Genomic DNA, 15,306 nt, shown 5'->3' on the forward strand with positions numbered 1-15,306 from the left:
GTATTAAACAAATAATAATAAAATAGAATACATTTTGTATTGCACAAGAATCAAGAATTTAAATATAAAAAAAATAACAAGAAAAGCTGCACAAGAAATTACACATTGTAAACAAATTTAAGTACGACGGGGAAAATACAGGTGATCGCTATCTAGCAGTAATTCCTTAATGGGTCTGAAATAATAATTAGGAAGACAAAACGAATGTTAGCCGATCTCCATGTTGATCTCCTGTAAGGTTATTTGAACTTGATTTACAGGACATCTCTGTATTTTGATGAGTTAATCTACTGAATTTGCTGTTATAAAATATTACTGTTCTAGAAACCGAAAATTATATAACAAATAGAGCTGTAAATGTTATAAATTTATTATATACATCATTTACTGTTGGCTTTTTATTTGAAAACTCCTAATAAACATTAAAAAGAATGTAAATTCCTTTTTGCCAGATATAATGAAGGCATGGAATAAACCAAATGAAAACAGAGGCAAAAAATAATAAACAATATACTAGCGAACAACACAATACAATACAAGCAAAAAATAATAAACAATACAAGCGATGTTGCAGCAGCTGATAGACATCAGTCGATGCATTAATACTGAACATTTTTTTGTACAAATCAGTGTTTCCTCTAGAATTTTTTCCAGGTGTGGCGGCAGGCCTTTTTTACACAGATCTACCAACTACCTGTGGCGTTATTTCAATGACAAATGTCGTGAGCGCAGTATTAGTGTCATGGATTGGTCAGGCTCTCACGACCCCCACTCACGAAGATCACCATCACCTGACTTCTAATGAGCACACAGCTGCATCACATTCACGAGCACCAGATAAAAGCACAGCACTCCAGTCGCTCATTGTCCGGGCTCGTCTCGACGAAAGCGGACAACTGAGCGACCACTCAGCGTAGTCATCCTCAGCTAAACAAACGATTTACTTACCTGTTCTCTTTGTATTCCTCCTAGTCTTCCTGGTCCTCCCGAATCGTCCTGTCTTCCAGTCCTTCCAAGTCTGTGTCATCCTCTGTCAGCTGTATCTGGTGTGTGCTGTCCATCCTCGTGTATTCCTGTTACCCAGCCACGGAGGAAAAGACCCCAACATCATTCCTGATCCTCCTGGCTATCCTTCATGTGCTCCTTGTTGTCATTCAATAAACACCCTAACGTTTCCTTACCTCTGTCTCCTGTCCGCTTCATAACAGAAGCCCGGACCTATAACGACGACAACATGAGCACCCCCGATCACCTTCAAGAGCTGGTGGACCAGTTGAAGCGGATTCTACAGCCACCAGCTCCACTTTCCAACGCACCACCAGCACCGAGCACTTCCGCCTCCACAGTTTCTTCTTCGGCCCTTCCTTCCAGTCCCATGGCCCGACCAGCGCCCTACTCAGGCGGAGCGGGGGAGTGCAATGGTTTTCTGTTACAATGTTCCCTCATATTCGAAATGCAACCTTCTCTATATCCCACAGATAAGTCGAAGATCGCCTACATCGTATCTCTACTCTCTGGACCTGCACTTAAATGGGCTGAGACGATCTGGAACCAAGCCGGGCCGGTCATGAATTCCATCACTACCTTCACGGAGTATTTCAAAGAGGTGTTTGGACGTTCTGATGGGGAAGTAGCCGCTGGAGAGCAGCTGTATCATCTAAAGCAAGGTACTCTATCTACACAGGAATATGCTCTCCGGTTTCGCACTCTAGCAGCTGCAAGTGGATGGAATGAGAGATCGTTGTTGACCACGTACCGGCTCGGCTTGGAACCCACTCTCCGAATCCAACTGGCCACATTAGATGATACAATGGGTCTGGAGAGATTCATCCAACATTCTCTCCGATGTTCCGATCGTCTCCGTTCCTATCAACAGGACACCATCACCCCCCTCGTCTGCACTCCTCCAATCGCCTGAGTCAACAGCCTCTCCAGAACCAGAACCCATGATAATAGAGTCTGGAAGACTGACATCAGCGGAACGACAGAGGAGGCTGACCCGGGGTCTGTGTCTATACTGCGGTGTCAGTGGACACACCCGTATGGAGTGTCCCCTTCGTCCCATTCGGACTTCAGTGAGTGTATTCAGTACGAATATTGAACAATGTAAACCACTTACTACCACCGTACAAATAACTACTGCCTCTATTTCTCTCCTTGTCACAGCCCTCATCGACTCCGGGTCAGCAGGGAACTTCATCTCCCAATCCCTCTGTCGTCAACTCCACCTCCGTACTGAGGGCGTCCTCGCATATATACCAGATACAACCGATAACCCAGTGCACTCGATCTTCGACCCGTATCCATCGACAATGCGAAGACATCCTTCTTCAAGTGGGGTTGTTACATCAAGAGAGGATTCAATTTCTGGTTCTGGAGGGTGCAAATATGGACATCATTCTAGGGCGCCCGTGGCTGGTGAAGCACGATCCCATCATCTCTTGGGGCACAGGAGAGATAAAGAAATGGGGATCTGGATGTACACCTGCCTGTTTTCCAAATCTCCCTCTTCAAGGTCGGAACCCCATTTCTTTGTTTGCAACATCGGTCGAGAGCCCTCCTGAGAAGCAGTCTATCCACATTCCTAAGGAGTACAGCTCCTTTCATGATGTCTTCTGCCCCAAGAGAGCTTCCCAGCTACCGCCGCATCGGCCATGGGACTGCGCGATCGACCTAGTTCCAGATGCCCAGTTGCCAAGAGGTAGGATCTACCCGCTCTCGCTTCCAGAGAATCAGGCAATGGAAGATTACATAAGGGAGGCTCTGAGTCAGGGGTACATACGTCACTCAAAATCACCAGCCGCCTCAAGCTTCTTCTTTGTGGCCAAGAAGGACGGAGGGCTGCGTCCATGCATCGACTACAGGGTCCTAAATAACGGTACAGTAAAATACCGATATCCCCTTCCTCTGGTACCAGCCGCTTTGGAACAGCTCCGAGAAGCTAAAGTCTTCACTAAATTGGACCTCCGCAGCGCGTATAATCTGATAAGAATACGTGAGGGGGACCAATGGAAGACAGCATTCGTGACCCCTACTGGCCACTATGAATATGAGGTCATGCCTTACGGTCTGGTCAACGCCCCCTCCGTATTCCAAAACTTCATTCATGAAGTCCTCCGGGAGTTTCTTCACCACTGTGTAATAGTGTACATAGATGACATCCTCATTTACTCCCGGAGTGAGGCCGAACATCGCCAACACGTTGCGGAGGTCCTACACACATTGAGAGAACATCACCTCTACCTCAAAGCGGAGAAATGCTCATTCCACCAGAAGTCGATTCATTTCTTGGGATACATCATTGACCAAACCGGTATACGTATGGATGGGAAGAAAATTGAGGCTGTTCTATCCTGGTCAGAACCCACTTCCATTAAGGAGCTCCAGAGGTTTCTTGGGTTTGCTAACTTTTATAGACGGTTTATCAAGGACTACAGCAGGATTACATCACCTCTCACTAATCTCCTCAAGGGTAAACCCAAAGGACTGGAGTGGACCAAAGAAGCAGCCGCAGCCTTCCGCCTTCTTAAGAAGGAGTTCACAAGGGCCCCACTCCTGACTCATCCTGACCCAAATCTTCCTTTCGTGGTGGAAGTGGACGCATCCACCACCGGCGTCGGGGCAGTATTATCTCAACATCATGATACACCGCCCCGACTGCATCCCTGTGCCTATTTCTCTCGGAAGTTGAGCCCGGCGGAGCAGAATTACAGCATAGGAGACAGGGAGCTTCTAGCAATCAAGCTAGCCTTGGAGGAGTGGCGTCACTGGTTGGAGGGAGCCAAACATCCGTTCCAGGTGATCACAGATCACAAAAACCTCCAATACATCAAAGAGGCCAAGAGACTATGTCCACGTCAAGCCAGATGGTCACTTTTCTTCTCACGTTTTGATTTCTCCATTTCCTATCGTCCAGGACCCAAGAATCTAAGAGCAGACGCTCTCTCTCGTTTACACGAGCATCACGATCATGAAGAACTCCCAACGAAGATTCTTCCCGAACACATCTCCATTTGTCCGATCACCTGGAACGCTCCTCCAGTCGTTGCCACTCCGGAAGCCCCTGCTCCGCCGGGATGCCCTCCTCATCGGCAGTTCATACCACCTGAACACCGGGTAGATCTGATCCACTCCTTACATACCTCGCTAGGCACTGGACATCCAGGGATCAACAATACTCTCTCGCTAGTATCCCAACGATTCTGGTGGCCAAACATGGCAAGGGATGTGAGGCAATATGTTCAGGGCTGTAAGGACTGTGCCCAATCCAAGAGCCCACGTCATCTACCCGCTGGAAAGCTCCATCCCTTGCCGATTCCGAACCGTCCCTGGTCACACCTAGGAGTGGACTTTATCACTGACCTCCCTTCGTCAGAAGGTAATACCTGTATTCTAGTCATAGTAGATAGATTCTCAAAGTTTGTCAAACTAATCCCTCTGAAAGGTCTTCCCACAGCCTTTGAAACTGCCGACAATATCTTTAATCAAGTCTTCAGGTCATTTGGTATTCCAGAAGATATTGTGTCGGACAGAGGTCCACAGTTCATCTCACGTCTATGGAAAGCCTTCTTCAAGCTCCTAGGTGTGGCCGTCAGCCTCTCTTCTGGATATCATCCCCAAACCAACGGGCAGACAGAGAGGAAGATTCAGGAGGTGGGACGGTTCCTGAGGACCTTCTGCAGTGGTCACCAGAACTCCTGGAGCCAGTATTTGGGCTGGGCAGAATATGCCCAAAATTCACTGCGGCAACCCTCCACCGGACTCACGCCATTCCAGTGCGTCCTGGGCTTCCAACCACCGCTCTTTCCCTGGGATGGCGAACCATCTGATGTCCCCGCAGTGGATCACTGGTTCCGGGAGAGCGAGAGAGTCTGGGACGAGGCTCATCAACATCTGCAGAGGGCAGTCCGTCGAAGCAAGGTAACCGCCGATAGGAGAAGGTCTGAAGAACCCAGATACACACCCGGACAAAAGGTGTGGCTATCCACCCGGGACATACGCATGCGACTGCCCTCTCGCAAGTTAAGTCCCCGATTTGTTGGTCCCTTCACCATCGTGGAACAGGTTAACCCCGTCACCTACAAACTACAATTACCCTCTCACTACCGTATTCACCCTACATTCCACGTATCACTCCTGAAACCCTATCACGATCCTGTTCTTCCCTCCACAGAGCCTGACCACGAAGAGGAACCCCCTCCTCCACTGCTCCTAGAAGAAGGAGCCGTCTACGCCGTGAAGGAGATCTTGCGTTCCCGACGTCGTGGTGGCCAGTTGGAGTACCTGGTGGACTGGGAAGGGTACGGCCCCGAAGAAAGGACATGGGTTCCCAGAGCTGATATTCTCGATCCTAGTCTCATGGTGGAGTTTCATGAGAGCCACCCTGAGTTCCCAGCGCCTAGAGGCAGAGGGAGACCACCACGGCGTCGGAGGTGTCGGCCCTCAGGAGCGGGCCCTGGGGAGGGGGGTACTGTCATGGATTGGTCAGGCTCTCACGACCCCCACTCACGAAGATCACCATCACCTGACTTCTAATGAGCACACAGCTGCATCACATTCACGAGCACCAGATAAAAGCACAGCACTCCAGTCGCTCATTGTCCGGGCTCGTCTCGACGAAAGCGGACAACTGAGCGACCACTCAGCGTAGTCATCCTCAGCTAAACAAACGATTTACTTACCTGTTCTCTTTGTATTCCTCCTAGTCTTCCTGGTCCTCCCGAATCGTCCTGTCTTCCAGTCCTTCCAAGTCTGTGTCATCCTCTGTCAGCTGTATCTGGTGTGTGCTGTCCATCCTCGTGTATTCCTGTTACCCAGCCACGGAGGAAAAGACCCCAACATCATTCCTGATCCTCCTGGCTATCCTTCATGTGCTCCTTGTTGTCATTCAATAAACACCCTAACGTTTCCTTACCTCTGTCTCCTGTCCGCTTCATAACAATTAGAAGTCGAGATCGCATTTATGTAATAGCCTCCGAGCATGCGGATCTCTTTGCTTGCGTGCCAATTTTCTTCTGCTCGTGCACAAAACTTATTGCACGCCCTCAAATATAAGCCGCTTTAAGAGTGCGCAGATCTTCTTGTGCTCTCTCAAATAAATGCTGCTGAAGTGCGATTTAGTGCGTTTATGTAAGGAGTATGTCCCCAGCATTTATTAGATTTGCTAGGAATATTTATGAATCCCTCCGGTATTAATGCGTCTAAAATAAAGTAAAACGGCTATACGTCGTGTTTGCTGGCCTCACGCACCTGTCACAGTCAGCCAGTCAGTCAGCACGAAACTTAAAAGGTTAAACAAATGACGCACAGCACTACTACGGTCGGATACAGAAAAGTTCGCGCTGTTCTAATTCACTAGCCTTTTAATACGTTTTGGTGCGATTATCACCTGCTATTAGAAAAATAGGATGTTTTGAATGAGAAGCTGTAATGTAGCCGTGGCAGGATGAATCTTGGCGTGGCGCCCCGCCATGGAAGAATGAATGTAGCGGAAACCATGCAAATTGACGAATTGCAGGGTTGGGATGTGTAAATATCCTGTTTATATTTAGGAATCTTGCTGTATTTATCTTTTAAAGGCATGATTTAGGGTTAGCATCAAGCGTTTGGTTGGAAGCTCGATTCTGCAGCTCCTCCTCTGGCGCCATCAGAGAGTCCTTCTGCGCATGCCCAGGCTTCAATTTCAGCAGTCTTTTGCGACAGTTGTACCCGTCACAGAGGCATTTTTCCCTCAAATCGTTCAATGGGAAATGGCGCTGTCGCGTCATCCATATTTTATACAGTCACTGGTTGGAAATGTAAGGCTAAGGCGAGAAATACAGCTTCGTCTTTAAAAAAGGGGAGGAGACCAACAGAAACTCAGAGTTTAGAGAATAAAACCTGCTCCTGACCAGGTTAGGTTCACAGAGTAAGTTACCACAGTAACTGACTCTGAGTTAAAGTTACCTCTCTTTCAGAAACAGACTTGACTTACCCTGCTTTCTCGAGTTTAGCAAACCTGCCATTTTGAAGTGGAAAACCCAGAGTTTCCATTTCAGGGAATTAAATACTCTGGGTTTCAGGGTTTTTCAGAGTTAAAATACTCTAAGTGATCACTTAAACTCCTTTCTGAAATGGGCCCCTGGTGTACTAATAAACTATTGTGGATTTTGGAACTGAACAATGATGTTCCAGATGCTGGACATCCACTGGCACAAGATCCTCATCAATTTAAGTGTAAATATCCCTTCTTTGTCATGTTCTAATCCGTTTAGGTTTCGCCGCTATTAGATTTCGCTGTAGAACGCGCTATGCAGAAGTAGAGAGACTGACTCAGAATCTACCGGAAACACGTCAGCAGAGTTTGTGCATAGAGTCCATTTACTATAACTTCTATGTTAAGAGGCTTTGACACAATTTACATTGTAAAGGCACTAGATAAATAAGACTTAATGAAAACTAATGCTTAATTTATCTATTTCAGACCTAATTGAAGAGAATGAGGGGAGTAAAGTGGAGGAACATCATGTCAAAACTGAGGAAAAAACTCATTTACAGACTGATGGTATTTTGAAAAGGAGAGACAAGAATCGTTTCACCTGCACTCAGTGTGGAAAGAGTTTTGGAAGAAAAGACACTCTTAAAATTCACATGATGATCCACACTGGAGAGAGACCATTCACATGCACTCAGTGTGGGAAGAGTTTCAGCCAATCATCATCCCTTAATCTACACATGATGAACCACACTGGAGAGAAACCATTCACATGTCTTCAATGTGGAAAGAGTTTCAGCCAATCATCATCCCTTATTCTACACATGAGGATCCACACTGGAGAGAAACCATTCACATGCACTCAGTGTGGGAAGAGTTTCAACTGCTCATCACACCTTAATCTACACATGAGGATCCACAATAGAGAGAAACCATTCACATGCGCTCAGTGTAGAAAGAGTTTCAGCCAATCATCAAACTTTCATCAACACATGAGGATCCACACTGGAGAGAAACCATTCACATGCACTCAGTGTGGGAAGAGTTTTAACAGCTCATCACACCTTAATCAACACATGAGGATCCACACTGGAGAGAAACCATTCACATGCACTCATTGTGGGAAGAGTTTCAACCAATCATCATCTCTTTATCTACACATGAGGATCCACACTGGAGAGAAACCATTCACATGCACTCAGTGTGGGAAGAGTTTCAGCCAATTATCATCTCTTAATCAACACATGTGGATCCACACTGGAGAGAAACCATTCACATGCACTCAGTGTGGGAAGAGTTTCATCCGCTCATCATCCCTTAATCAACACATGTGGATCCACACTGGAGAGAAACCATTCACATGCACTCAGTGTGGGAAGAGTTTCAGCCAATCAACACACCTTGATGAACACAAGAAGATCCACACAGGAGAGAAACCATTCACATGCACTCAGTGTGGGAAGAGTTTTAACAGCTCATCAAACCTTAATTTACACATGAAGATCCACACTGGAGAGAAACCATTCACATGCACTCAGTGTGGGAAGAGTTTCAGCCGATCATCATCCCTTAATCTACACATGAAGATCCTAACTGGAGAGAAACCATTCTCTTGCACTTAAGCCGCGGTCACACTGGACTTTTCTCCCCATAGACTTCCATTCATACGCATGCGAATACATCAGACCGGAAACCTAGTTTGTGCATCAAATTTCGGAGTTCACTGCCTTGCAAAGTTCAAGCTTGGTGAACTGTGACCTGGGAAATCGCATCACTTGACTGTTTGAGACCAATCGAAGATCAAAACATGACCTCTCTGTATGGAAATGTAAAATATGGACCAATCGCTCACTTTTTTTAATGTCTACTCATCCTGTTTAATCCCGCCCCTTTTCGCAGTGCCATACAGCAGAATTTCGCATGCTCAAACTCTAGCTTCGTTTTGGGATGAGTTTCAGCAAATCCTCAGACCTTCATAAACTCATAAAGACCCACACTGGAGAGAAACCGTTCACATTCATTTAGTGTGGGAAGAGTTTCAACTGATCAGCAATCCTTAATGAACACATGAAGATCCACACTGGTGTGAAAGAGTATATGTGCTTGAGTGTGAGAGGACTTTTATTACAGCTCTAAAATTGAAACTGCACCAGACAATTCACACTGGAGAGACCGTACAAGTGTTCACACTGTGACAAGAGGTTTAATCATTGAACACATCTGAAAACAGAGGAGGATTCACACTGGAGAGAAACTGTACAGATCAATGTCTACAGAGTTTCGCTCATTTGGCGCAGCTTAAGAAACACATGGACATAAAGTTGCACACATGATATGAATGCAGCAAAACAATGAATGAATTGGCAGCGTCAGCTTGCACACCTGATGCTTGTCAGAATCAGAAAGAGCTTTATTGCCAGATATGTTCACACATACGAGGAATTTGTTTTCGTGAGAGAGCTTCTACAGTCCAACAGGATAACAGAGACAGGACAAAAAACAGATAATAAATATATTTTAAAAAATTAGAAGTAAATAGGGAGTGCAAATATACAAATTGTTGCAATCAATTTGGCAATAAAATCACAGCGAAAGCAAGATGAGGCATCCTTTTCGCTTCAGAGACTTCTACAGCCTTCTGAGAGAGTCGATGAGGGTTCCTCCTGCTGATATCCAGCAATTTTGAGCGAACGAGAATGGTCTCCCAGTCCAGAGTGTGTACATGAGGTGGCAGACGGTTGAGCTGGGCTTCTCCCTTGCCTGGCGTTCTTTGGGTCCGGTCCTCCAGAGCGGTGCGTACAAAGTTGCAAATTTTCTAAAAGAGCAACACAGTCGTGCAGCACGTCCTTTTCAGAAGCCGCATGTCTCAGATCGCCCGCCGTCTGCTCCTTTGGAGTCATACGCAGCTGAAATTGATGCGCGCCATTCACAGTCCAGGCAAGCTCAACCGTGCAGCCGACGCGTGCTCACGGCAGCCTTTACGTCCCGGAGAATGGAGACTCCACCCCGAGTCGGTTTAGCTGATATGGGCACGATTCGGGGAAGCCCAGATCGGTCTGTTAGCTTTCCCTGAGAATGCTCATTGCCAGTAGTTTTTTTCCCTGACCGAGGGCTCTCTCAGCACGGATGCACTGGCCCACAGCGGGCCTCTGGGCATAAGCAAATATGCGTTTCCTCCAGTGAGCCTGCTTGTGCAGTTACTGTGCAAGGTCAGGGAGGACGAGGAGCAGGTCTTGCTAGTTGCGCCCCCCTGGCCCAACCAGACCTGGATGCCAAACCTGGATAGTGGATGCCATCTCTCTTGCTTACCTGAGCCTGGGTGAGTCGTGTCCCCCAGGAGTGCGTGCGCACTCCACTCGGAGCATCGCATCCTCTTGGGCGCGTGCACACGGCACCTCTCTAACAGACATCTGTAGAGCTGCGGGCTGGGCGACACCTAATACATTTGCAAGGTTTTACAATCTGCGAGTGGAGCCGGTTTCCTCAAGGGTATTAGGTAACCCTTGGTGATTGAGGAAACAACTCTGTTAAGGTGTTGAAACACGCCATTCTCCCTAACACAGAGATACGTGCGCTTATTCCCCGCTTAGGTGAGCCCTGCAGATTCCTCCAAGGCCCCCATCACTGACTCAGCGGAGGAGTCACTAGCTGGCCCATTACATTGTAGGTCTGCCCTCTGGTCAGCCCACATTTTGGGTATAGGTGCCCGCTATGCGTGATCCCCACTAGGCGATTATTCAGCCACGATGCAGTCCCCCACTCACAGGTCCGCACAGGTCTTGCCTCTCTGCTAATCATCTTATTATATGCGTACTCCCCCTTCTCAGGGCTAGTCCATATATTCTGCCATCATCTCCCCATTTGGGAAGCAAGTGGCCTCCGCAACATCCTCCCCTTCGGGACTGCACGATTTCCCAATGTACCGTCGTATTCAATTCCTAGAATTATCTAGATGCTTACGGCTCCTGAAAAATCTATATCTAAATCCGTAAATCTTCTTTGAAGTGGGATAAGTAAGGGCCAGGGATCACGTTGGAAGACCGCGCCTCTCTATGATGCAGGCACGCTCACGCTATGCCTGGCTATCCTCTCATCAGAGGGGAAGGTAAGGTGCAGTTATTATGGCGTTTTCCAGACATTTCCCCATACGTGGCTTAAAAATCCACTATAGCATTGAAGTTCCCCATCCAAAGGGGAACGCTCTGGTTACTAAAGTAACCTCGGGGAACGGAAACGCTATATTGCATCGCCATAATGATTGTTCCTTAGCCGTAGATATCAGTCTCTTCGGCTTAAAAAGGATGCCTCATCTTGCTTTTGCTGTGGTTTTATGCTAAATTGATTGCAACAAGCATCACTGACACTGCCAGTTCCTTTGGCATTTCATTGGCCCGTTTACATACTCTTTCAGATGATTGGCTTTCTGAATGAAATCCCCATACGTGGATTAAAAATCCACTATAGCATTTCCGTTCCCCTCCTCGGGGAATGAGGGTTACTTTAGTAATCAGAGCATTTTCCAACACTCCTACACTGCAGTAGGTGGGGTTGTAAATGTGTTGCGCTCCTTGCATTTGCCGTAAACACAATGATGGTGGCTGAGAGAAGAACAGTTTCATAAACATCTGGCAAACAGCACCTATGCAGCTTAAAATCTCTTTGCAAGTGATTGTACAGGTGTGGATACATCTCTACTCGACTCTCCAGTGTATTCATGTAGCTAGTATTGTTTTGGATTATACTCTCTGTCTGACTCCCTAAATGAGAAACAAATCACTGGCATGACACCGCACGACAGAGAAGGTGGAGCTCCAGGATGGTTAGTTTGCAGTATACCAGGGCCTCAAGTTAAGAAAGCCCATTCAATTGTCCTGTGTTGCATCTTTTATTAGTAACGTTTCTTTATTTTTGGGTTCAAGATTATTTCTAGTTTACTACATTTACTTTTTTGAGTAGAATACAAACTTGATGAATATTTTATGATTTAGGCAGAGCAACAGGTATGAAGTTTTACAATATTAATACACTGTGATTATCCCAAGACTCCAGATTGTGGTAAATACTGATTGGATGCCTGCATTACTCATCAATGGGTATATAAAAGTTGTTGCGCCAGCTACCCCAGGATAGTTTTGTTTTGCATTACTTATATCATGTAGTTAAAGTGTTGTTGTGATTATATACTAAGTTCTTTGTCTTCATTATTATCTATAGACATTTGTTGGTTGTTTTTGTTGTTCTATGAGTTAAATTTTATAATAAATATTTTGCATTCAGGCTATTTTGTTGGCTCATCTCTCTTTTATGTTGTGACTCAAACAAGCGGGTCATAACACTTTGTAAAATGTTTCCGGTTGTATCTGACATCTTGTCCTTTCAGTCATGACCATAGGTGAGAGTAGGAAACCTAGATTGAGTGGTAAATTGAGAACATTGCCTTTCGCCTCAGCTCCTTCTACACAACAGACAAAACTTAACTGTTAAAACTTATAGAAAGACCTATATTCGAGTGATGCAGAAGAGACATACAAATATGCAGGGCCTTATAATTGAGGGCCTTACGATTGAAGCACAGCAGGTCATGCGCCAAAGTGAGAACATTATGACAGAGCGTATGCAATACATTTAGACAATGTATATGTTGAACAAGGCAAAAACAACCCTCGCCAAAATAGTATACATAAGGAGAATCATTTAGAAAGTATGAAAACAACATGATCATATGCAGATGCTATTTTGGCGAAAAGAGGTCTTCCAGGTTGTCAAGATATGTGCTTGTACTAACAAATGGCTGTAAATTATGCACAAACTAATGGCTTTGTATTATATACTAACGAATGGCTGTAAATTATATGCGTATGAAAGAGAGGTACATGCATGGATTGCTACGCGAGAGGCGGGAGCAAGGCGCGTGAGGTAGCACTGGAAATGATCGCTTGCTGTAGGTGTGATTAGAGCAAAGGAGCGCTCCGCGTCTCTGTACTCGCCTGTGGATTGAGTAAAACTCTCCCGATAGAGGCAGGGAAATTGGGAGGAGGCCTTTAATCTGATCCCAAAAGCACCTACAGGGAGGGCTGGATCTCAGTGGATGACCTGTGTTAGTCTATATGTTGTGTTTTTATATATGTATGTGGTCTGGACCGAAGAGAATGGGAATGTTTTGGAAAAGATAATTAGATTGAATGAGAATGAGAATAAGAATGCAAATGCTGAGACATTTGTGAATGAAGATGCATATGGTAAGATTTGGATTCCAGATTTAAAAAAAAAGAATAGTTTGCATGCAAATGATCTGTGTTTGCTCGTTAAGAGGCCTACATAGAACAGATTTAGATTTCAAAAGTGAGTTCTGAATGTGTGGTGACAGTTAAGAGATTAAAAGCAGATTAGAATATAGAGACGTGCGCAAGGAAATTCCTATGGTTATTGCTTTAGTGTTGTGTGTGTCTGTGTCTGTGTGAATGGTTGTGTAAAATTCCATATTAGTGGACAAGCAGAGCCCCCCTTCTGCACAGTCCCTTAAGTGGAGCATGGCAGGGATGGACACTCTGTGGTACACTGAGAGGAATGAATGACTGAATGAGCCCTGTAGATAAAGGGACAAATGTTGAGTGAATGAGTCCTCTAAATTTGAGGGACTAGAATGTGAGAGTGTGGTTAAGTGTTTGTGTTTAGTGTTTGTGATAAAGAGTGAGATAAAAGAATCATCATTGTAGATTATAATATAAAGATGGACTGTGAAATATTGTGTAATAAAGAAAATATAGAAGAGACTGATGCAGTTTAGGGAAGAGATTATAATATTTAGGAAATAAATGAATTCAGTTCAGATAGAAAGATATAAAGAGAAATATATTAAATTAAGGAGAAGTATATAACATAGGTTGACATTTGTGCATACGAAGAGATCATAATATAAATTCTTAGAATTTAATTTAGTGAATAATAGTATCTGATTTAATATTAATGAGGTGTAAATAGTATAGGATATGGTAAAGTAAATACAATTTGGAAAATAAAAAAATGTGTTATATAAAAGAATAAAGTAATAAGCTAAACATTTGGGAACAGAGAGGAATAATACTTAGAATTTAGAAAAAAAAAAGAATATTTAAGATATAAATAATTTATAATTAAATACTCAACAAAGAGAGAACAGAAAAGAAAATAATGGCAAAGAGGAGGAACATTTGATGTAAGCAGTGTGTGAGTAAATACAAACTCTGAAAAATAATAATTATAAATGAAAAGAATAAGACAAAAGGTAAAAAGTAAAATGATGAGTGTGAAAAAAGAGTAAGAAATATGTACTGTAAACTTGAAACAGGTATAGAAAATGCTAGAGAAATTAAAACAATGTAAAGAAAGACCAACTAGTGAGAAAACACTAAAATAAATTAGGAAAAAAATAAATAAGTTAAGCACAAGCTGAAGCTAAAGAAATGGAATTAGAAGAAAACTAACAAAATACAAATGATTTAGTAATAAATATTTAAAAAATCAGCTGTTGGGCAGCAAAGAGAAGAACATATATGAGAGGAGTCTTTATTTGATAAAGGAAAAATGGGAAAGTGGAAAAATGTTTAGATAATAACTAAGCAAATGTATATATTAAATTAAGGGGCACGGAGATGGACTTTGAAGGGTCCTTGTCTTTTCGCCTGCCGGACATTCCTGAAGGCACTGGGAAATAGAATAAGGTGTTTGGAGAAACACAAGGAGCAAATTGTTGACTGTGGACTCTTATTACATGAACTAAAGCAGTGAGCCAGGCACTGCATACAGAGAACTACTGAGACTTGACCCATCCACATATGTTCAAGAGACACTTAAAGAAGGAGAAACAAGAGACTGATGAACTGATCAAAAAAGCTAAGCTTTCCAGCAACATCAGCTGGGTGAAAGAGAAGCCATCACCAAGAGGAAGGAGGAATGCGCTACACTTTAACTCCTTCAAAATGCAGGAAATGTGGGGATTCCTGAATGCAACAATGCAAAGACTGCACCATCTATGGAACAGTTGCCTCGGGGTGCGAGGGAGAGAGATTGGCTGTGGCCTAGCAAACTCAATCTCAAAAGCCCAGTAGAACTATGATGCAAATCAAGTACATTGCAAATTAAAACAAAAGTGGACCCTTTCTTGAATCAAATTAGACTCCTGTCAAATTAGTCAGGAAGGAAGGTATTATATAAATTAGGACTTCACATTTAGTAAAAGCAATTTGAATTAAATAAGAATTACAAAATAAAAAGATAATATCTATTAATTATAACAGATAGAAGATGTAAGTAAGACAATTGGTAATGGGGAAAATAGATTGAGTTAAACATTT

At 44.2% G+C, this 15,306-nt stretch overlaps 1 protein-coding gene across 1 annotated transcript; it reads left to right on the forward strand.

Annotated features, from left to right (window-relative positions):
- Positions 1-6,496: 6,496 nt before the first annotated feature.
- LOC130222692 (gastrula zinc finger protein XlCGF57.1-like) lies at positions 6,497-12,250 on the forward strand. Its single transcript, XM_056455221.1, has 2 exons — positions 6,497-6,518; positions 7,463-12,250. The coding sequence occupies exons 1-2, from the start codon at positions 6,497-6,499 to the stop codon at positions 8,593-8,595; spliced, it is 1,155 nt and encodes a 384-aa protein (XP_056311196.1). The 3' UTR covers positions 8,596-12,250.
- The last annotated feature ends 3,056 nt before the right edge of the window (positions 12,251-15,306 follow it).

The sequence above is a fragment of the Danio aesculapii genome, chromosome 4 (genome assembly GCF_903798145.1).
Source record: "Danio aesculapii chromosome 4, fDanAes4.1, whole genome shotgun sequence".
Classification (NCBI taxonomy): domain Eukaryota; kingdom Metazoa; phylum Chordata; class Actinopteri; order Cypriniformes; family Danionidae; genus Danio; species Danio aesculapii.